The sequence below is a fragment of the Balaenoptera acutorostrata genome, chromosome 2 (genome assembly GCF_949987535.1).
Source record: "Balaenoptera acutorostrata chromosome 2, mBalAcu1.1, whole genome shotgun sequence".
Classification (NCBI taxonomy): domain Eukaryota; kingdom Metazoa; phylum Chordata; class Mammalia; order Artiodactyla; family Balaenopteridae; genus Balaenoptera; species Balaenoptera acutorostrata.
Window position 1 is genome coordinate 117,350,987 of NC_080065.1, and position 25,509 is coordinate 117,376,495.

The 25,509-nt window shown below is 35.6% G+C and overlaps 1 protein-coding gene and 1 non-coding gene across 7 annotated transcripts in view; one reads left to right on the forward strand and one right to left on the reverse strand.

Annotated features, from left to right (window-relative positions):
- The window catches only part of RAPGEF6 (Rap guanine nucleotide exchange factor 6), a 231,694-nt gene that overhangs the window by 150,026 nt on the left and 56,159 nt on the right, over nucleotides 1–25,509 (reverse strand). For all 6 annotated transcript variants that reach the window (XM_007188521.2, XM_007188525.3, XM_007188519.3 and 3 more), the window contains one exon: nucleotides 683–826. In XM_007188521.2, coding sequence (XP_007188583.1) covers nucleotides 683–826 — 144 coding nt within the window. The remainder of the gene's footprint in view (nucleotides 1–682; nucleotides 827–25,509) is intronic.
- On the forward strand, nucleotides 18,695–18,767 carry TRNAR-CCG (transfer RNA arginine (anticodon CCG)). The gene has a single exon. It is a non-coding gene; the product is annotated as a tRNA-Arg (tRNA).

The window sequence follows — 25,509 nt, forward strand, 5'->3', positions numbered from 1 at the left end:
AATGTTCACTGCAGCTCTATTTACAATAGCCAGGACATGGAAGCAATCTAAGTGTCCAACATCGGATGAATGGATAAAGAAGATGTGGCACATATATACAATGGAATATTACTCAGCCATAAAAAGAAACGAAATGGAGTTATTTGTAGCGAGGTGGATGGAGTTAGAGTCTGTCATACAGAGTGAAGTAAGTCAGAAAGAGAAAAACAAATACCATATGCTAACACATATATATGGAATGTTAAAAAAAAAAAAAAGGTTCTGAAGAACCTAGGGGTAGGACAGGAATAAAGATGCAGACATACAGAATGGACTTGAGGACACAGGGAGGGGGAAGGGTATGCTGGGATGAAGTGAGAGAGTGGCATGGACATATATACAATACCAAATGTAAAACAGATAGCTAGTGGGAAGTAGCCACATAGCACTGGGAGATCAGCTCAGTGCTTTGTGACCACCTAGAGAGATGGGATAAGGCGGATGGGAGGGAGAAGCAAGAGGGAGGAGATATGGGGATATAAGTATATGTATAGCTGATTCACTTTGTTATAAAGTAGAAACTAACAACCATTGTAAAGCAATTATACTCCAATAAAGATGTTAAAGTATATATACATATGTAAATTACGTATACTGAATATGAACTAAGAAATACCCATGAAATGTTCCTAAATATACTCACAGAAAGATAGCTGTTAATGTCCACATCATCAGTAATAGTTTGGCGTTCTCCTTTACAGTTAATTTTCCGAAACCTTCGTCGAGACTGTCTGGCAGGAACTTCTCTTTGTAGAATACTATCTTCATTATCTTTGGAATTCTCTACCTGAAACACATGTTCACATTCCTGATTAAACATCCAATTTTTCCATATTACTGACAGTCTATGGAGTTTTAACAGGCACATAAGGAGGCTTCATTTACTACTTGCAAGAAACTGCCTCAAGAAAACAGTCTGTATAGGACAATGCTCATGACTTCAAAAGACTAAAGGTGACGTTATTATAAAGATCTGGAGACCACAGTTTCCTTCCAGGAAGTAGTCTTTCTTGCTCACATAAACATACATCCTCTAAGTAAAGTCATTTACCAGAAATGAAGGCTGCTAACTACACCTACACATTCAATAATTACAACTTCTGAGTTAGTCTAATTACAAACTGCGTGATTATACACATATTTTATTTGGCAAACAATTATGGTTATGACTTCAGTGAATTGCTAAACAGTGAAACAAAAATGCTTTATGCATTATTCTTTGATGTCCATCTTAATGTGTGAAAATAGTCAAGAATAAATAAGGCTGGCATCTTCTAAGGAAGAAGGGAAAACTAACATCTATTGAGGGCTTAAAATAGGACAGCATGGATATATATTATACTACTTAGTTTACACAACAGCCCTGTAATCAGGTATTACTATTACTAGTTTATACACGAACAAAGTAAAATCCAAAAAGATCAGCGACTTTTCAGTCTCACAACAGTGATACTTATTAAAGGTGACCTGGCATACAGGCCTGTTTCCAAAACTTATGCTACTGATACAAGACTACATTGCCAGGGGAGGGGGGGTAGGGGGAGGAAAGAAATAGGTGAGGGAGATTAACAGGTACAAACTTCCAGCTGTAAAATAAATGAGTCATGGATATGAAATATACAGCGTGAGGAATATAGTCAATAGTTATATAATATCAGTATCTTTGTATGATGACAGATGGTAACTGGACTTATTGTGGTGATCATTTTGAAATGTATAGAAATACCAAATCACTACTTTGGGTAAAAGGAACTAACATAGTGTTCTGGGTCAATTACACTTCAAAAACAAATAAACTTATAGAAAAAGAGATCAGATTTATGGTTCCCAGGGGTGGGGGCTGAGGGGAGCAGGAATTGGATGAAGGCAGTCAGAAGGTACAAACTTCCAGTTATAAGACAAATAAGTACTAGGGATGTAATGTCAACATGATAAATATAATTAACACTGTTATATGTTATATATGAAAGTTGTTAAGAGAGCAAATCCTAAGCATTCTCATCACAAGAAAAATAATTTTTTTCTATTTCTTTAATTTTCTATCTATATGAGATGACTGTTGGTCACTAAACTTACTGTGATTTATCACTTCATGATGTATGTAAGTCAAACCATTATGCCTTAAACTGATACAGTGCTGTATGTAAATTATATCTCAATAAAACTAGAAGGAAAAAAAAGACTACCTTTCCTATCTAATGACAGAGTATACCATAATTTTTAGAAATTACTTTTACAAAGGAATATTGACATGCTCTAAACTAGACTTTATAATTAACCTCACATCCAATAAATAACAAATGGTAATTTCAGCTTTCTCCCTCAACTACTTTTCCTGCTAATGTCATATCTCTCGCTGATATCAAAAATTTCCTAGTCACCCAAGTATGAAATTCCAACATTTCCAATTCCCCTGCTTGTCTTCCATATCTTATCTTCAATTATTTCTTAGAACCTGTCAAATCTTTGTTTAGAAATCCCTTTCACAATGCCTTTTCTTTCATTCCCATTACCACCATTCTTTATTCAAGTCTTAATCACTTCAGTCCTGAACTTGCTGCTTCTGTCATGTTCCTCTCCAATTCCATCCGGCATGGTCAGATAAATCATCATTATGTCAGGTCTCCTGTTCAAAATGCTACAATGGACCTCTAATGGTTACCAAATAAATTTTAAACTATTATATTTGATATTCCAAGTCATACATGCTCCATTCCCAAAATATTTTTATCACTTTATCTTATACATGGAAGCCTGGAAAAACTGCTCCCGTATCCTCCTCCCCACAAAAAATCCTCTCACATAAAAGCTCTAATGAGATATGCAAAATTTCCTGATGATTTCTCAGAAAGAGTTGATGTCTAAGCTGTTCTGTAGGTTTGAGAGTTCAAGAGTAAGTGGCAGCCAAGTCAATGTGACTATTCATGGGTCCCTATACATAAATAACTTACATTCTGCTAAGTAACTACTTATTTCCTCAATTTCTGTTATCCTATCCATGTTATCTTCATATGCTGAAACACTACCAATCATTTAAGACACATCTCAACTGCCATCTCTTCCATAACCACAAGAGACATTCCTTTTGACTGCTTTACTGTGTGCACACAACCTGGACTTCTCATAAACAGGACTGCCTTCAGGCCTTTACATACATATGCGTTATTTCTGCCTAAAAGCCCATTCCTCCTTTGCTAACATCTCAGCATCCTACACATACCTCATGACCCAGTTCAAACAACCCTACCTCTGCCTCAAGAGGTAGGTGCTACCCCTTCTATAGCACTAAGCATACTGGCCATAATTATTAGATAAGCTTACCTCACTACAAGCTCCCTAGTATAGGAAGTGCATTGTATTTACATTCATCTTTGTTCACTTATTCAAAACATTTGCCAAAATGGGCATTACATTAAATTCTTTCTTTCTCCCCAAATATCTTAAGCCCTTGGAAGTATGTATAAGATACTCAAGAAATATACAGGCAGGCAGAATAAGTTACTGAATATTACTCTTCTGAAAAGTAAAATCCAGAAGAGACAGGGGCTTGATTTCCAACTTAAAACTACAGAATTTTGTATAGGAAGCAAATACATGTCAACCCCTTTAGATTCAATTTCCTTTTCTAAAAAATGATGGGAGAACCATTGTATTTTCTAAATCACTACGCTAGGCCAAGTACCAGAAACTATTACTTATGTCCTTTAAGGCTCACAACATAGCTACTCTTTCTGTGTTAACGGATGGTGCAGAGCCTCATAAAACTTAAGTATTTCACAGAAGTGGGTGAGTAACAATTCAAAAACCAAGTGTGGGGACTTCCCTGGTGGTCCAGTGGCTAAGCCTGTGCACTCTCAATGTAGGGGGCCCAGGTTCGATCCTTGGTTGGGGAACTAGATCCCGCATGTAAGCCGCAACTAAAGATCCCACATGCTGCAACGAAGATCCCACCTGCCACAACTAAGACCCGGTGCAGCCAAAAATAAATAAATGAATGAATGAATGAATATTTAAAAAAAAAAAACCAAGTGTGACTAAGAAGTTCATCTCCTTCATACTGCCCTATCCCACAGGATGAACTAGATTATTTATTTTAGGTAAAATTCCAGTATCATATCCATATTCTTAGCTCTTTCAACAGCTACTGTTCATTGAGAAAAAGCAGAGATTTAAACAATAAAGGTTTTTCAAAATAGAAACAGTAGCAAATTAAATTTAGGAAAGGAGTTTCTAGCCTTAAAAATGTGGGGAGGGCTTCCCTGGTGGCGCAGTGGTTGAGAATCTGCCTGCTAATGCAGGGGACATGGGTTCGAGCCCTGGTCTGGGAAGATCCCACATGCCACAGAGCAACTGGGCCCGTGAGCCACAACTACTGAGCCTGCGCGTCTGGAGCCTGTTCTCCGCAACAAGAGAGGCTGCGATCGTGTAAGGCCCGCGCACCGCGATGAAGAGTGGCCCCCTCTTGCCGCAACTAGAGAAAGCCCTCACACAGAAACGAAGACCCAACACAGACAAAAATAAATTAAAAAAAAAAAAAAAAAAAGATAGCATCATGTAATGGCAATTCTATAAATCTGGGTTTAAAAAAAAAAAATGTGGGGAAAAGTACCAAATGAAAGGAAAAACCAAACAATGGATAAAGGATTAGGCACCCTTAGTAAAGCTCCTGCTGATTACAACTGAAATGTGAGGTTAAATTTTAAAAATGAAACCTCATAAACACATACTGAAATGGCAGAAAAGTAAGGAATCCAAATGCAAAGAAAGAAGTGAAAGCAAAATGCCAGGAAGTAGGATAGCAACAAAGCCCCAATCTACCAGATGATTTCTCAACTTTAGAGACAAGACCTTCCACTTTGATGGTTGTAGGGAACGAGAGAGATAGGAAATAAAATAGAGAATCCAACAAAGGCAGGGAATCCAAAGGAGACTTACTCATTCCAAAGAGCTACACCCTCACTGCAAGGTTTAAGCCCATCTTGCAGAAGGGAGAGGAAGAAAACTTGCTTAGCACTGAGAAAAGGACTGCTGGGGGTGGAGGAAATTCAAAACAGAAGCCATCCTTCATGCAGGTCTGTAGTTTTAATTCATAATACCTTAAGCGCATAAAAAAATTTAAAGAAGTTCAGGACTAAAAACATACATGCAACTGGCAAAAACAAATCTAAAACCTCTTTGCAAGAATGCAACTTTAACCCAAACCTCAAGGAATTCCCACACCCAAAGTTCAACACATATGAAGTCATGTACAAATATACCAAAAAAAAAAAAAAACAAACCCAAAAAACAAAAAACCAAAAGCCCCAACAACAACAAAACCCAATCACGAGAGACATAATGAGCAATAATGGACAGAAAAAAGGTAGCAGAATCACACCTGCAAATATTCCAATATTGGAAGTATCAGAAAATATAAAGCTATAATAATTAAAAAAAAAACTTTAAACAAAAAGAAACTTGAAAATGAGCCAGAGATTATAAATAGCAACCAAACAGGTAAGGATTTACCAGGACAAAAAAAAAAAATTCCTCCCCAAGTGCCCTCCCTCCCCACTGCCAGGCTAGCAAATAGAGAGTAACAAGAAAGAGCCATCTACCTTCGAAAGAGGGATGAGAACATGGAAATATAGCCTGTCTGAAACACAAGAGCACAGAGAAGGCCTAAAACTGAGGGTGGAACAGGAACACTTAGAAAAATCTTCCAAAAAACCAGTCCCACCCCTAAGCACAAAGTAACACTAGAGGAATTTGATGGTGTGCTGAAGGTAACAATAACAACAAAAATCCAAACCTAACTCAATTCTAGCAGAAGAGGTGTGTTCATCTCCAGGCCTAAACACTGTCTACCCTCTGTCTTTATTGCTCTACATACAATATCTAGTATCAAATACAAAATAACGACTCACATAAAAATAAAAAGGATTAAAAAAACAAAACCCAATCCACTGCCAAGAGACAAAGCAATCAACAGAGCAATCCCTGAAAATTAAAAGATGACCCAGAAGAATATCAGACAGAATTTAAAACAACTATAATATGGTAATGTTTCAGCAGAAAAGGTGGACAATATAACTAGACAGATGGAGCAGACATAAGAAAAGTATTAGAGTAAAGTGAAAATGTCAGAAACAAAAAACATGGTACTAAAGATGAAGAATGCCTTTGATAAGCTCATCAGTAGACCGGATACCATCAAGTTAAGAATCAATGAACTTAAACATAGGTCAACAGAAATTACCCAAAGTGAAAGAGGGGCAGTGAGAGAGGAAGAGAGAGAAAGTAAAAAAGAAAAATGAAGGAATTAAATGGTGTATTAAGATATAACTAAAAAGAGGATTAGTGAATTGGGAAAACAGAGCTAAAAAAATAAAAGAGTATGCACCACAAAGTCAGGATGAGATGAAAAACAAGAAAAAAATCTTAAGAAATGTAGAGAATAGGACTTCCCTGGTGGTGCATTGGTTAAGAATCCGCCTGCCAATGCAAGGGACATGGGTTCGAGCCCTGGTCTGGGAAGATTCCACATGACTTGGAGCAACTAAGCCATGCGCCCCAACTACTGAGACTGCACTCTAGAGCCCGCAAGCCACAACTACTGAAGCCTGCATGCCTAGAGCCCACGCTCCGCAACAAGAGAAGCCACCGCAAAGAGAGGCCCACGTACCACAATGAAGAGTAGCCCCGCTCACCACAACTAGAGAAAGTCCACACGCAGCAACGAAGACCCAACGCAGCCCTCAAAAATAAAATAAATGTATTAAGAAAAAAGAAATATAGAGAATAAGCTGAAAATATTTAACATATATTTAAACAAAGTTCAAGAAAATGATAATAGAAAAATGAAGACAATGTCCAAAGAGAAAATGAGATTTTTTTAGTTAAAAAAAAAAAGACAGCCCAAAGCTCTCCAACAAATCCAAATCAGGATACTTAAAAACTACAACTACAAATCCACACAGAAAAGATAAAGAGAAGACTTTCAACGCAGCCAGAAGGAAACGACAGATCAGCTATAAAGGAAGGGCATTAAATTAATAACTGACTTCTCAAAAAACAACAGATGCCACAAAACAGAATGTACTGACTGCTAAGAAAAAAAAGGATTTTTCTCCTAAAATTGCATTCATAGCAAAACAATTCTTAAGAATAATACAAAATAAAGCCATTTTCAGGCAAAATTAAGAAAAAGAACAATACACCCAGTTGAAATGTTTACCAACAAAACCCCTTTATTAAAGAAAAATTTAAAGAGTGTGCCTCAGATATAACACAAATGGTCCCATAAGTAAGGTCTCAAATCCAAGAAATAACTAAAAGCAAAGAAATGCTAAATACATGGCTAAATCTGAGCAATTAACAACTGCATAAAACAATAAAGTAAGACAAAATTTGTGGACTAAGTAAGTAGAACTAAAATACTGGTCAAGAGCAATTACATTTGGATGTAGTGGTCAGCATTAAACTTTTATCAACTTTACTACTTATTAACTTCAGTTATTTTTAAGTAACCTGGAATTAGCAAGAAAAGAATAGACCAAATACAGTATCTAAGGGAGTACTGGGGGAGGGAGTTGAGAGTGGAAAAAAAGAACTTACTATCTTATAAATAGAAAGTAAAAATAACAAGAGGGAAAAAAAAGTAGAATATATACAAAGCACATAAAAGTAAATCCAAAAAGTAAAAGTAAATCCAAACCTGTCAGAAATCACAAAGAATGTAAACGGAAGAATCTTCTCAGGTTAAAAAAAAAAATCTTATACCAAATGCAGAAAAAGAGTTAGTTAACAGCCTCCAAGTACTGAGGCCCACAGAATCCAGATACAAAGATGACAAAAGAGTACTAGAAATTAAATTACGAGCTAACATCTCACTAAGAAATAATGAATGCAAGAATCCTAAACTCAATTATCAAATTAAGCCTAGGAACTCAGAAAAATATAACAAATAACTCAGTCTGAGCATTTACTGGGAATGTAAGGGTAGTTTAATATTATAAAAATCTATTAATATAGATCATATTAAGAGACCAAAGGAGAAAAGGGCACAGATCTCTGTAACAAAGGCAGAAAAAAAGTTTTTAATCAATTTCAGTAACCTTTGCTGATAAAAATTTTTAACAGTACTTTTTGATACTCAAGATACCGTTTTAAGTTATGAACTTTTGAGAGACTCCCAATAGTTTTTTGATATTTCTTTGCTTTCTGACACAAGAAATCCTAGTCTAATACATTTCCTGCTCCACATGTGATGTAAGCTATTATTTTATGGAGGCTTATATCGTTTTAGTGGGGAAATAGTATTTACTCACCATAATCTGGGCTCTTATAAACACTAGTAATCACTAAAACTACTTTTTTGTTGCTGCTTCTAAGCCTTTGCAATGAATAGCCCTAAGAAATACATTTTTTTCATAAAGTGAACCAACTTGGGAAATATTTTTAAGACAAATGCTGACATATCCTATTCAAATTTTAGACTAGAGTTTTACTTAATATCTTTTATTTTGTACAACTCTTTTTCTTTTATAGTGGGGAAAAATGATTCCTAATGACAATAATATATACATATATTATTAACTACATTATATTAATTATAATCATTGTAAATTAAATTTAATTACATCCAATTAAATTAAATGTATCTTAATAACAAAAAGTTTCTCTTTATACACTTAGGTTATCTATACACATGTATGTTATATATACATATATAATAGCTTTAACAGTATCAACATTACCACCAACATCCTGATACTACATAATCGGTTCCTAATGATTTATGTATATAAGATTATATATGTAAGTATATATTAATTATCATTACATAAGTTACATACATGTAAGTATATGTAATGTGTCTCCACACACACACACATATCTACATAGAACTTTTTTTTTTTAATTTTATAGCTACTTTATTTATTTATTTATTTTTGGCTGTGCTGGGTCTTTGGTTCGTGCGAGGGCCCTCTCCGGCTACGGCAAGCGGGGGCCACTCTTCATCGCGGTGCGGGGACCGCTCTTCATCGCGATGCGCGGGCCTTTCACCGTCGCGGCCCCTCCCGTTGCGGGGCACAGGCTCCAGACGCGCAGGCTTAGCAGTTGTGGCTCACGGGCCCAGCCGCCCCGCGGCATGTGGGATCTTCCCAGACCAGGGCCCGAACCCGTGTCCCCTGCACTAGCAGGCAGACTCTCAACCACTGCGCCACCAGGGAAGCCCTAGAACTTTTAAAATACTGTCATTACTACTAAAAATGAAACTACTGACCCTTTCTGTCCTCACGAGATACCCCATTAAAAATGCAAAGACAAAATATTGTCTTTTAAAGTCACCAGAGGGCTCCCCTGGTGGCGCAGTGGTTAAGAATCTGCCTGCCAATGCAGGGAACATGGATTCGATCCCTGGTCCGGGAAGATCCCACATGCCGCAAAGCAACTAAGCTCATGCGCCACAGCTACTGAGCCTGCACTCTACAGCCTGGGAGCCACAACTATTGAGCCCATGAACCACAACTACTGAAGCCCGCACACCCAGAGCCTGTGTTCCGCAACAAGAGAAGCCACCGCACTGCAACGAAGACCCAACGCAGCCAAAAAATAAATAAATAAAAAAGTAAAAAAAAAAAATTGTTCTTAAAGTCACCAGAAATAAAAACTCCTGGGAATTAAACCAACAATTTTACATATAATAAATTCACTTTTTTTTTTAAGAGATTATATTTTTCTCCTTTTTGAATTATTTTAAGTATTTAAAAACTTTACTTGGCTCCACTAAGCAGCTCATCTTTCTCAGGTTTTTTCAGGCTCTTCTTGCCTTTTTACTGTTCCACATGTATTAGGCACAAAACAACAACCATTCTGATGGTATTTTTCATGGGATTCTCATTAAATTCACAAGATAATCTAAGGAAAATGAATACCTTTATGATGATAACTCCTTAGTTGAGAACATGATATCTCATTTTTTGTTCAAGCTGCATTTTATATTTTTGCGGAGCACTTAAAAACAATGTCTTTGCAAATTTAAGTTTATGCTAAAGTATTTTACGTAGTTATTGTAAATATATTCTCTTATATGATATTTATTTATGTCACAGGTCAATTTCTTGATCTCCATAAGAAAATCTGCTGGGATTTTCATGGGGATTACACTTAATTTTTTTTTATCAATTTGGAGACAATTTATATCTTAAAAATATTGATTCTTTCAACTGATCTAGAGCTGAGGAAGAGTTCAAAAATGTTTTATGGGGCTTCCCTGGTGGCGCAGTGGTTGAGAATCTGCCTGCCAATGCAGGGGACACGGGTTCCAGCCCTGGTCTGGGAAGATCCCACATGCCGCGGAGCAACTAGGCCCGTGAGCCACAGATACTGAGCCTGCGCGTCTGGAGCCTGTGCTCCGCAACGGGAGAGGCCGTGACAGTGAGAGGCCCGCGCACCGCGATGAAGAGTGGCCCCCACTCGCCGCAATTAGAGAAAGCCCTCGCACAAAAACGAAGACCCAACGCAGCCAAAAATAAAATAAATAAATAAGTAAATAAAAAATGTTTTATGGTTTTCTATGTAGGGGTCTCCTATAACTTTTGTTAGATTTATTCTGATGTATATGGATGTTTTTGACATTTATAAATGGTTTGCTTACTAAATTTTATTTTTCTAACATTTTGTTGTTCATAAATATAAATACAATCGATTTCTGTATATGAACAAGTACCGAGTGACCCTGCTGAAATGATTTCTTATTAATTCTAAAAGTTCACATGTAGTTATTTTTGGATTTTCTATATGCAAATCACATCATTTGTGACAGTTTTATATTTTCATTTCTCATCTATCTTTTTCCCCTTGCCTAAATGCACTATATAGGACTTTTTAGACATTGGGTTTGGAGTGAGCTTTGACATATTCCCGAATGCCAGGAAAAGGTTTTCAATGTTTATTGTAAGGTTTGTGCAGATACCTTTAATAAGATTATGAAAATTTCCCTCTTTTCCTAGCTTGCTAAAAGTTTTAAAAATCCTCATGAATGGGTTTTGAGTATTATCAAATGCTTTTTTTTGTATCTATAGAGATGATCATCTGACCTCTTTCTCGAATTATATTAATATAATGAATCAGGGCTTCCCTGGTGGCGCAGTGGTTGAGAGTCCGCCTGCCAATGCAGGCGATAAGGGTTCGATCCTTGATCCGGGAGTATCCCACATGCCGCGAAGCAACTGAGCCCGTGTGCCACGGCTGCTGAGCCTGTGCTCTGGAGCCCGGAGGCCACGGCTGCTGAGCCCACGTGCCACAACTGCTGAAGCCCGCACGCCTAGAGCCCGTGCTCTGCAGTGAGAGAGGCCACCACAATGAGAAGCCCGCGCACTGCAACGAAGAGTAGCCCCCCGCTCGCCACAACTAGAGAAAGCCCGCGTGCAGCAGCAAAGACCCAACACAGCCAAAAATAAATAAATAAATTTATATAAAAAATACATATATAATGAATCATACTGATTTTCAAATACTATAACAATCTTGCAACTATGAAAATAAATTCAACTTTGTCATGATATTTTATCCTCTTTATATATCACTCGGATTTGACTTCCTAATATTTGAAGGTTTTAAAATCTATTTTCATTTAAAAAATGACCTGTAATACTGCTTTTGGGTAATATCCTTGTTAGGTTTTGCTCTCAAAATTAAACTGGGCTCTCACACAATGTTATATGTCACTAGTATCTCAATAAAAAAAAAATTAAACTGGGCTCATTAAGGGAACATATTCAATTTTTTTTTCTCTGTTTCCAGTTAGACTTTATGTATTTCTTCTTTAAATGTTTGGAAAAATTCACCAGTGAAAAGAAACCATGTGGGTCTGAATTTCTAAATGGAAGATCTGTAATTACAGGTTCACTTTCTTTCTATATATTGGATTATGCAGATTTTGTTTGTGTGAGGGTGTGTGCCAGTTTTGGTAAGCTGTGTATTTCAAGGAATTTGACTCTCTAAAATCTCAAACTTGTTTAAAATTTTCATAATATCCTTTCTTTTGTTACTTTTTTTAAAGTTCATTAGATCCACAGAGTACTGTATCCTTTCTCACTCCTAACATTGGTTATGTAATATCTGTTTTGTTCTTGATTATTTTTGGCAGGGATTTATCGATTTTATTATTCTTTTCTGAGAACAAACTTTTGCCTTTTGCTGATTCTTCTTAAGTTTGTTTGACATGCCACTGATTTTTATATTTATCTTTATTATTGCTTGGCTTCTAATTTCTGTTGGTATAGTTTGCTGCTTTTTAATTTCCTGATGTGGATACTTAACTCATCTAATGTCAGCCTTTCATTCTAACAGCATTAAGGCTTAAATTGCTCAGCAAGAAAGGCTTAAAATGAATTTCATGTTTTGATATGCCATCTTCATTCAGTTCAAAATATTTTCTCATTTTCATAGTGACTCTTCTTTGACAAGTGATTTAACGTATACTCCTGAATTTCAAAAGCTGTATTTTGTCCCAGTTGTGTTTTTGTAATTGTTTTTTTAAAATTAATTCCATGGTGGTTAAAAACTATAAATTGTTAAATTTAAAAACTTTTCGTTTTTGAGCTTTATGTCCCGCCTATGGTCAACTTTTAAAAATATTCCATGTGCACTTGAACAGCAGATGTATTCTACTATTGATGAATGTAGTGTTCTCTATATGTCTATTAGGCAGAGTGCTGTTTCCTTAAACCTCATGAAACAACCTCCGCTAGCTTCAAACTTATCTTCTGCAGCTTTCTCACTTCTTTGAGCCTTCACAGAATTGAATACCGTTAGGACCTTGCGCTAGATTGGGTTTTGGCTTAAGGGAATGTCGTGGCTGGTTTGATATTCTAATCCAGACCACTAAAACTTTCACCCTTTGGGCAATAAGGCTGTTTCACTTCCTTACCATTCATGTGTTCACTGGCGTAACACTTTTAATTTCCTTCGAAAACATATCCTTTGCAATCACAACTTGGTTAAGTGTTTGGCACAAGAGGCCTCGCTTTCAGCCTATCTCAGCTTTCAACATGCCTTCCTCACTAAGCTTAATCATTTCTAGCTTTTGATTTAAATTGAGAGATGTGCAACTCTTCCTTTCACTTGAGCACTTAGAGGCCACTGTAGAGTTATTAACTAGCCTAATTTCAATATTGTTGTGTCTCAGGGAATAGGGAAGCCTGGGGATAGGAAGAGAGATGGGGGAGCAGCCAGTCAGTGGAGCAGTCAAAACACATACAACATTTACCGACCATCTTAAATGGGTGTGGTTCATGATGCATAAAAACAATTATAATAGTAACATCAAAGATCACTGTTACAAATATAATAATAAATAATGGCACCAACAGACTTGCTTGATGTAGAGTTGCTACAAACCTTTGATTTGTTTTAAAAAGAAAAAAAGTATTTGCAAGGTGCAATAAAACAAAGTGTGCCTGTAGTCAACATGTATTTAGATAAACCCATATATTTATTCTTTCCATTGTCCTTTGTTCCACATCTCTGTGCTTCCATCTGAGATCCTCTCCTGCCTGAAAAGTTCTTTTAGTAAACTGAGTACTGGTCTACTGATGAAAAATTTTCTTAGCTTTTGTGTGAAAATCTTTAAATTCCTTAACTAATGAAGGTAAAATTACCGCTGTGTTTTACTGTTGCTCCTTTAGAAGTAATGGATTTTTTTCTGTCTTACTAGTTTTATGACTTTCCCATTACTTTTGGTTCTCAGTACTTTTACTATGATGTGCTTATGCATTAAGTTTCTTTGTGTTTATTCTGCTTTGAGTTTGTAACATCATACGGAAAAACCTGAATGAACTTTTTGGCCAACTATAAAATCTGTGAGTTGACATCTTTTTACTTCTGGAAAATTCTCTTACCTCTTCTAATAATACGGTCATTCTCTCCTGTCGTTCTGTGACTCCAATTACACAGAGATAAGACCTTTTCACTCTCAGTCTCCCAAGGCAATAGAAATAAAAATGAAAATAAACAACTGGGACCTAATCAAATTTACAAGCTTTTGCACAGCAAAGGAAACCATAAACAAAACGAAAAGACAACATACAGAATGGGAGAAAATATATGCAAGTGATGTGACTGACAGGGGATTAATTTCCAAAATATACAAAGAGCTCATACAACTCGACAACAAAAAAAACACCCCATCGATAAATGGGCGGTTGCACCTAAAGCAATTACAGAAAGAAGAACAAAAAAACCCCAAAGTTAGCAGAAGGAAACAAATCATAAAGATCAGATCAGAAATAAATGAAAAAGAAATGAAACAATAGCAAAGATCAATAATACTAAAAGCTGGTTCTTTGAGAAGATAAACAAAATTGATAAACCATTAGCCAGACTCATCAAGAAAAAAAGGGGGAAGACTCAAATCAACAGAATTAGAAATGAAAAAGGAGAAGTAACAACTGACACTGCAGAAATACAAACGATCATGAGAGATTACTACAAGCAACTCTATGCCAATAAAATGGACAACCTGGAAGAAATGGACAAATTCTTAGAAATGCACAACCTGCCGAGACTGAACCAGGAAGAAATAGAAAATATGAACAGACCAATCACAAGCACTGAAATTGAAACTGTGATTAAAAACCTTCCAACAAACAAAAGCCCAGAACCAGATGGCTTCACAGGCGAATTCTATCAAACATTTAGAGAAGAGCTAACACCTATCCTTCTCAAACTCTTCCAAAATACTGCAGAGGGAGGAACACTCCCAAACTCATTCTATGAGGCCACCATCACCCTGACACCAAAACCAGACAAAGATGTCACAAAGAAAGAAAACTACAGGCCAATGTCACTGATGAACATAGATGCAAAAATCCTCAACAAGATACTAGCAAACAGAATCCAACAGCACATTAAAAGGATCATACACCATGATCAAGTGGGGTTTATTCCAGGAATGCAAGGATTCTTCAATATACGCAAATCAATCAATGTGATACACCATATTAACAAATTGAAGGAGAAAACCCATATGATCATCTCAATAGATGCAGAAAAAGCTTTTGACAAAATTCAACACCCATTTATGATAAAAGCCCTGCAGAAAGTAGGCATAGAGGGAACTTTCCTCAACATAATAAAGGCCTTATATGACAAACCCACAGCCAACATTGTCCTCAATGGTGAAAAACTGAAACCATTTCCACTAAGATCAGGAACAAGACAAGGTTGCCCACTCTCACCACTATCATTCAACATAGTTTTGAAAGTTTTAGCCACAGCAATCAGAGAAGAAAAAGAAATAAAAGGAATCCAAATCAGAAAAGAAGAAGTAACGCTGTCACTGTTTGCAGATGACATGATACTATACATAGAGAATCCTAAAGATGCTACCAGAAAACTACTAGAGCTAATCAATGAATTTGGTAAAGTAGCAGGATATAAAATTAATGCACAGAAACCTCTTGCATTCCTATACACTAATGATGAAAAATCTGAAACAGAAATTATGGAAACACTCCCATTTACCACTGCAACAAAAAGAATAAAATATCTAGGAATAAACCTACCTAAGGAGACAAAAGACCTGCATGCAGAAAATTATAAGACACTGACGAAAGAAATTAAAGATAATACAAATAAATGGAGAGATATACCATGTTCCTGGATTGGAAGAATCAACATTGTGAAAAGGACTCTACTACCCAAAGCAATCTACAGATTCAATGGAATCCCTATCAAACTACCACTGGCATTTTTCACAGAACTAGAACAAAAAATTTCACAATTTGTATGGAAACACAAAAGACCCCGAATAGCCAAAGCAATCTTGAGAACAAAAAATGGAGCTGGAGGAATCAGGCTCCCTGACTTCAGACTATACTACAAAGCTACAGTATCAAGACAGTATGGTACTGGCACAAAAACAGAAACATAGATCAATGGAACAGGATAGAAAGCCCAGAGATAAACCCACACACATATGGTCACCTTATCTTTGATAAAGGAGGCAAGCATATACAGTGAAGAAAAGACAGCCTCTTCAATAAGTGGTGCTGGGAAAACAGGACAGGTACATGTAAAAGTATGAAATTAGAACACTCTCTAACACCATACACAAAAATAAACTCAAAATGGATTAAAGACCTAAATGTAAGGACAGACACTATCAAACTCTTAGAGGAAAACATAGGCAGAACACTCTATGACATAACTCACAGCAAGATCCTTTTTGACCCACCTCCTAGAAAAATGGAAATAAAACCAAAAATAAACAAATGGGACCTAATGAAACTTCAAAGCTTTTGCACAGCAAAGGAAACCATAAACAAGACCAAAAGACAACCCTCAGAATGGGAGAAAATATTTGCAAATGAAGCAACAGACAAAGGATTAATCTCCAAAATTTACAAGCAGCTCATGCAGCTCAATAACAAAAAAACAAACAACGCAATCCAAAAATGGGCAGAAGACCTAAATAGACATTTCTCCAAAGAAGATATACAGATTGCCAACAAACACATGAAAGAATGCTCAACATCATTAATCATTAGAGAAATGCAAATCAAAACTACAATGAGATATCATCTCACACCGGTCAGAATGGCCATCATCAAAAAATCTACAAACAATAAATGCTGGAGAGGGTGTGGAGAAAAGGGAACACTCTTGCACTGTTGGTGGGAATGTAAATTGATACAGCCACTATGGAGAACAGTATGGAGGTTCCTTAAAAAACTAAAAATAGAACTACCATACGACCCAGCAATCCCACTACTGGGCATATACCCTGAGAAAACCATAATTCAAAAAGAGTCATGTACCACGATGTTCACTGCAGCTCTATTTACAAAAGCCAGGACATGGAAGCAACCTAAGTGTCCAACATCGGATGAATGGATAAAGAAGATGTGGCACATATATACAGCGGAATGTTACTCAGCCATAAAAAGAAATGAAATGGAGTTATTTGTAGTGAGGTGGATAGAGTCAGAGTCTGTCATACAGAGTGAAGTAAGTCAAAAAGAGAAAAACAAATACAGTATGCTAACACATATATATGGAATGTAAGAAAAAAAAAAAGGTCATGAATAATCTAGTGGCAAGATGGGAATAAAGACACAGACCTACTCGAGAATGGACTTGAGGATATGGGGAGGGGGAAGGGTAAGCTGTGACAAAGTGAAAGAGTGGCATGGACATATATACACTACCAAATGTAAAATAGATAGCTAGTGGGAAGCAGCCGCATAGCACAGGGAGATCAGCTCTGTGCTCTGTGACCACCTAAAGGGGTGGGATAGGGAGGGTGGGAGGGAGGGAGATGCAAGAGGGAAGAGATATGGGAACATATGTATGTGTATAACTGATTCACTTTGTTATAAAGCAGAAACTAACACACCATTGTAAAGCAATTATACTCCAATAAAGATGTTAAAAAATAAATAAATAAAAAATTTTTTAAAAAAGAGAAATGGGCGGAAGACCTAAAGAGATATTTCTCCAAAGAAGACATACAGATGGCCAACAGGCACATGAAAAGATGCTCAACATTGCTAATTATTAGAGAAATGCAAATCAAAACTACAATGAGGTACCACCTCACACCAGTCAGAATGGTCATCATTAAAAAGTCTACAAATAACAAATGCTGGAGAGGGTGTGGAGAAAGGGGAGCCCTCCTACACTGTTGGTGGGAATGTAAGTTGGTGTAGCCACTGTGGAAAACAGCATGGACGTTCCTCAGAAAATTAAATACAGAATTACCATATGATCCAGCAATCCCACTCCTGGGTATCTATCCAGACAAAACTATAATTCAAAAAGACACAGACATCCCTGTGTTCATAGCAGCACTATTCACAACAGCCAAGAAATGAAAGCAACCTAATGTCCACTGACAGATGAATGGATAAAGAAGATGTGGTACGTATATACAATGGAATACTACTCAGCCATAAAAAAGAACAAAATAATGCCATTTGCAGCAACATGGATGCAAATAGAGATTATCATACTAAGTGAAGTAAGTCAGAAATAGAAAGACAAATACTACTATATATCATTTATATGTGGATTCTACAATACGACACAAATGAACTTATCTATGAAACAGAAACAGAATTGCAGACGTAGAGAATAGACTGGTGGTTGCCAAGGGGGAGGTGGTGGGAGAGGGATGGATTGGGTGTTTGCGATTAGCAGATGTAAACTGGTATATATAGAATGGATAAACAACAAGGTCCTATTGTACAGTGCAGGGAACTATATTCAACATCCTGTGATAAACCATAATGGAAAAAGAGTATGAAAAAGAATGTATATAGGTATAACTGAGTCACTTTGCCATACAGCCATAATTGTAAATCAACTATACTTCAATAAAAAAGAAATCAGCCCAGAAAAAAAAAAAAACTGAAAAAGAAAAGACCGTTTCACTCTATTGCCTGTCTCCTACCCTCCATCATATTTGATTTTTCCTTGGATCTGTCTACAGTTGAGCCTTCAACAATGTGGGGGTTAGGGGTGCTTGACCCTCCATGCAGTTTAAAATCTGTGTATAACTTCACAGTTGGCCCTCTGTATCCACAGTTCCACATCTGCAGATTCAACCAACTGTGGATTGTATAGTACTGTAGTACGTATTTTTAAAAAACCCGAATGTGGGACTTCCCTGGTGGTCCAGTGGCTAAGACTCTGTGCTCCGAATGCAGAGGGCCCGGGTTCAATTCCTGGTCAGGGAACTAGATCCCACATGCCACAACTAAGAGTTCGCATGCTGCAACTAAAGATCCCACATACTGCAACTAAAGGTCCCACATGCCACAACTGGGACCTGGTGCAGCCAAATAAGTAAATAAATATTAAAAAAACAAAACAAACAAAAAAAACTTGTGTGTAAGAAGACCTGCTGAGTTCAAACCAGTGTTGTTCAAAGGGGCCACTCTATTTTCTTCCCGCTTATCATTCAATTCCCTAAGTCTCTATTCAGCTAAGTTTTACCTTCTGTCTAATCTATCTGAGATTTTATTTTCAGTTATAGATGTTTCTAGTTGTAGAATTTGGGATTAATTCTTTCATTTTATAGTTTCCAATCTTCTACTGAAATGTGTATATGTTATCTCTGATATTTGGGATCTCCTGCGAGTTTGTTCGTGTTGTCTGCTTTTTATTCTCTTTAGTTTCTGACCACTTTTAGATGTATTCCATAGATTCTGATATGTAGTATATTTTCACTATTGTTACTCTGCAAATTCTGTAATTTCAGTATGTATTTACTTACCCTTTGACAGAAAGTTGTTTGATAGGTTTAAAAATTTTAAGGTGTAGCCTATATATTATTAGTAAAGTTTCATTGCATATAATCAGAAAGTGTTTTTAGTATACCTACTTTATGGAAATTACTGGGGTTTTTTTTTTTGGTGAACATATGATCAATTTTTGTGAATGTGCATTGGACACCTGAGATGGTGTAGTATAATGCTGTAGAATACAACATATATTCATAAAATCCACCTTACTGTTTATTCTGTTTAGGTCTTCTATCTCATTTTTTGTCTACCTGATCTATTTTATACTAAGAACAGAGAATTATATTCTATTTTGTAGCATATTTCTGTCTCATTGAATCTCCTGTAATTTCTGCTTTATACAGAGGGTTTCTGTATAATGTGCTGCACAGAAATTCATGTGTTGTATCTTTGTTGTAAATTGTGAGTTTTAGCATGAAAAAATATGCCCCCTTCTATGTCACAGTTAATGCTTTTTGGATTGAATTCTACTTTGGTATTAAGATTACTGTATCTGCCCCTTTTTTATTTTATTGTTTAGTATACCATTGTCCACTGAATCATTTGATTCAGGAATCACAGAAGTGTCTCTTATAAACAGTATATAGTTGTTGGGTCTCGTTTTGTGAGCCAAATTGAGAATCTTTTCCTAATAAGAGGTGGATGAAGCACATTCACATTTACTGGTATGACTAATATTTTCAGTCTCAATTCTGTGATAACATTTTATAATTATATGTATTTTACCATCCTTATTTCTCTAAGAAACGTGTATTCTTTGTTTTTTAATAAAAAAAATTTTTTTGGTACTTAGGAAGACCTGTATTTTTGTTTTAGTGATTACTTCTGTACTTAAACCGTTGAAATGCCCTTTGTCCTTGTATTCTTTTCCTTTTTCTCATACAATTTTTAAAAATTGAGATATAATTCACATACCATAAAATTCACCCTTTTAAAGTATACAATTCAGTGATTTTTGATATAGTCACGAAGTTATACAGTCATTACCATTATCTATTCCACAACATTTTCAACATCCCAAAAAGGAACCTCATACCCACCCATTAGCATCTACTTTTTCTCTCTATGGATTTATCTGTTCTGAATATTTCATATGAACAGAATCATACAATATATGGCTTTTGCTGTCTGGCTTCTTTTACTTAGAGTAATGTTTCCAAGGTTCATCCATGTTGTAGCATGTATCGATATTTGATTCCTTTTTACAACAGAATAATATTGCATCATGTGCACATATAACATTTTGTCTATTCACTTATCAAGGTGATGAATATTTGGTTTTTTCCACTTTTTTAGCTATTATAAATAATGCTATAAACATTAGTGTTCAAGATTTTATGTGAACGAATGTTTTCAATTCTCTTGGGTATATACTTGATGGGTCAATGGTTAATTCTATTTTTAACTGTTTGAGGAGTTGTCAAACTATTCTCCAAAGTGGTTTCACCATTTTACATTTCTACCAGCAATGTATGAAGACTGATTTCTATACACCCTTGCCAATACCTATTACTGCCCACCTGTCTTATCATTACCCTTTTACTATGTGTTGGCAAAGAATCTTCGTTGGGCCTCTTGTGTTTCTACACATTTTGCTGGGTTTGCCAAGAATGAAAATCCTAACCACTCATTATGTGGGCCATTTCTCAGAGCTGTGTTTGTAGCAAGCAATGTTGAAGGATGAAGTAACATTTCCTACTGGAAAAAGAAAAAGCCTGCTTACTATAAAAGCACCATATTTATTCACCAAGCTCAGTGTTTCTTAGCTGCAGTGCAAACCTACTATATGCAAGGCATCCACCTGGGCCATCCAGCATAACCTACACAAGACCTAGGGAACAAGGGGAACCTACAGAAATATGTTAATTATTATGCTGTTCACTATACCATGAGTAATGAAATTCTCTGTCTCTGACCCAAGACGTGTTTTGGTCTCGTGTCTTCTGCCAACATCCATGAAATAACTAGTAAACTGTTAGCTTTTAGATATAGTAAAATCAAATGTTAGACTGGATATTATCTAATTTAGCAGTTTTTATTGGTATTTTAACTCTCTTCCCTTTTATTTATGCAACAGACAATGATCAGTAAGATTATTTTTTCCTATTTCACTCTCGTTTTTCCTTTTTTATTTGTATTATTTCTACTTTGTCACAACATATAACGTATGTCCAGTAGTCTTCCCCTCACATCCCTACCTTTGTTTTAGTCTTAGCAGTACATCCATGTATTTTAAATGCTCGTCTTCACTTCTTTTGCTGAGGTATTCCCAGTTATCTCTCAACTGGATAAAATATCCTCCAGTAGATTCCTTAAAAAACAGCTCAAGAGTACCTAATTCCCTAAAAACTTACATACTGAAAGCTGTTTTTCCTCAACCTTGATATCTAAAAGAATGTGGCTGAATATAAAAACTTTGGTTCATACTTTCTCTTGGAGTTTTTTTTTAAATGCTGCTCCACTGTTGCCTTGCTTTGGCTGCCTCAGTGAAATTTAAAATGTCTGAACCAGTGCAGTTCTTTTGCCTTTAGAAGTTATGTAATGTTTTTGCTTGGAAGCATAAGGATTTTTTATCTTTCCCCAGGATCCAGTGGACCCTTTCAATGTATACATGTGAATCTTTTTCAATTTCTGGAGAATTTTCTTTGAATATAGCTTTAAATATTAGTTCTTTTTCACTGATTTTTCTTTCTTGGGACTCTAAAATTATGAATGTTATCCCTCCATTGCCTGGCTTTAATTTCCACTATTTTCTCTGACACTTTTTCCAGCTTTAAGACTGCACAGAACAATGTATAAGCTTAAGGTGTACAACAGTGTTGATACATTTACATATTACAAGATGATTACCACCACAGCTTTAGCTAACATCTCCATCACGTCAGTTACCATTTTTGCAGTAAGATGGTTTAAGATCTGTTCTCTTAGCGACTTTCAAGTATATAACACAGTAATTCTGACACTTTTACTTCATTCTTGTGTCATTTTCATTCACTTGGTTTACCTGCTTTTCTTCAATGCACCTTATTAAATTTTCATTTGACTCTATTCCCCCCGGGGGACCTTATAATTTATTTATTACTAAAATATTTTTTTCTTTGTTTTCCATTCCTTTACTAAGTTCATATTCTTTTTACTCCTTTTTTGGGGGGGGACAGATTTTCTTTTCTTGGTTTTTAAATTACTGATTCTACATATTTTTTGTTTTTGTTTTTCAAAGTCCTCAATTGGTTGACTGAATATATTTAACTCTGGAGTGTGGCCACACTCTTCATCTGCATGATGGTTTTTCTGGGGTGGGGAGGAATTTTTTTCTCAGTTGACATGTAATAATTTTCATTTTCTTTTATTTTTATAATACCTACATATGGATTTATCAAGTTCCCCTTTTTACCTTTTTGTGGTATTCGGATGGCTTACAAAATTCCTAGTTTAACAGCACCTCTTTTGCCAAATACTTTCAAGTCCAGATGTTTTAAGATATTTTTTTCTTTTTGTTTTGCCAGTGGAAGGAGAGGTTAAGACTTTGATTTTGTGTTCACTTTGGCTTGTAGGCACCTAAAACTTACCCATGTGCTGCTTCTTCACCACTTAAATGCCAAAGAGAGCTTGTTTCCTTTTTACCTTTTGTCTTAACCCTGAAGCTACGCATTTAGATGACTACTCTGAAAATTATTCATAATATTAAAAAACTTCACTGTAGTCTCTGTTCTGATCTATCATATGCATACATACACACACACATATTTAGTTTTAAACTTAGCGTGGAATTAGTCTTTCCAACAGTACAGGTCAACCCTAGGTCCATTTGCTAGCTTCCATTTTCTGTGTTTTCTACAGATCTGCTTGGTTGGCCTTTGCTCATCACAAACCCTTGATAAGGGCTGGGAGTAGAGATGGAGTGTGAGATATAACATGCTGGGAAATGGTGATTTCTCTCTTTTTATTTACAATTATTTTCAAGTTTGAGCATCCTCTGTCTTCAAGTTATGCTGTGAGCATGGTTTGTGTATAGATTTCTTATACCCTTCTTGTAGTTCTACACTGTTTTTAGAGGAAATATTGGGAGACAGGTAGTTAAGTGGTTACCACTGTCTTCAGCTACCCAGAAGAAGAAAGATTTAAAAGTTTAATTAAAACAATGAACTAATAAAATTCTATAAAGCAATACAGATTTTAAAAGTTTAATAATCTTGTCATGGGAAGGTTTTTCTAATAAGCATGACTTCAAAAAGTTGTAAGAGGAAAAACACTCAACAGATTAAAAAAAATTATAACTGACATAAAATTTACTTCAGACTAAAGTTAAAAAATGATAAACAGCTTCTTATAACAAAAGGGGTCATTTACCTAGTAATAAAAAGCTCTCATGAACAAATAAGGAATAATCCAAGTAGAAAAGTGGGCAAGAGACACGGATAATCATAAGAAAAATAAACCCTCCATAAAGCATATGAGAACATGCACAGGTAATTTAAAATGAGATTTCATTATAATGTGTCAGATTAAGATGACTAACCTATCAGGTGATGAGCAAGGTGTTTAGAAACAGGCATTCCCAATCACCAGTGGTTACTCAAATTTGTAGACATACGTAATAAAAGTATTTGATAGAACTTATCAAAATAGTAAACATTACTTACAAACATATGTATACTTGGACCAAGCATTTTTATGAGTTCTAAATAATTTCACCTAACAAATACACTTAGGTATCAAAGATTTATGCTACTACAAAATGTTCAGTACAATTTTGTATTTCAAAGGATGTAATAATAGTGAAAAACTGAAAAAAAAAAAATCAAGATTCATCAATATGGTGGAATAAAAACAAAATCCTCAGAAACTTCAGGAACAAAAATCTTAAAATTATTTAGATTATTTTCTCCTATAACTCATAAAGCATTTTTAACTATGCTGATCATCAATAAAATACTGTTTTGGAATTTAAAAATTACCAATCATAAATATATACACTTGATGTGATTATTTGGGGTGATTTAAAAAATTTTATATATACACATACTTTTTTTTCCCAAAACATTTGGGTATAAATTGAAGAGAGAGTGATTCTTGACCCTAAAATATGTCAACATGTATTTCCTAAGAAAAAGAATTTTGTCTTACATAACCCCAGTACAATAATCAAAATCAGTAAATTCAATATTATCTAAACCACAGTCCATGTTCAAATTTCACCAACTGTGCCAACATTATCATTTATAGTTACTCCCCTCTCCTGCCTCCAAGATTTAATGCATGATAAAAAGCACTGTATTTAGTTATATCTCTTTTTTTTCTCCTTTAATATGAAACAGTTCCTCAGTCTTTCTGTGATGTTTCTTGACACTGGGATATTTAAAGAGTATAGGACCTCAAATTTTAGAATGTCTTCCATTTGGTTTGTCTGCTATTTACTACTGATTAGCTCCAGGCAGGCATTTCTGGCAGGAATATATCTCAGAGGTGATGTTCTGCCCTCCTCAGTGCATCATATCAGGAGTAGTGTATCACTTTATGCCTATATTGATGGTGGTAGCAATAATTTTTGTTATAGTGGTTTCCTCCACGTTTCCCCATCAGAAATTTGGTAATTTTTCCTTTCATAAATGATTTGTGGGGAGATACAATGAGACTACATAAGTATCCTGTTTCTCAACAAACATTAGTCACAAGTTTTGGCATTCATCAACGATTTTCTAACTTAATCATTCCTTCTAGACTTATTAGTTGGCATTTAACTATCAGGAAGAACTCTTCCTTTTCATTCATTCATATCATTAGAAATTAACAAATTCTTTACTATACGGTAGGGTACCATCAATCACTATACATTTTTATTTGGATTCTCAAACTGTCCCAGATTTGGCCAATGGGAGTCCCTTCAATCTGGTTCCTCTGCCCTTTTGCCAGGTCCCTATAATTCTCTGAATATTTCCTTACTTTATAAGGTAGGTGATGGAAATATTTCATATTTTGATAGAGGTAGGTTATAAGTGGCATACATTTGTAATATCAATAAATTGTACACTTAAAATATGTGTATATGTGTATGTTAATACTCTAGCTAGTAGTGCTTTCTACATTGTTATGAGCAAGCAATTTTAAAACTGTCTTAGGTGTAAGTAAATGTTTTGATGATGATGGAAACCAAGTTTCTCACTGTTAGTAAAAG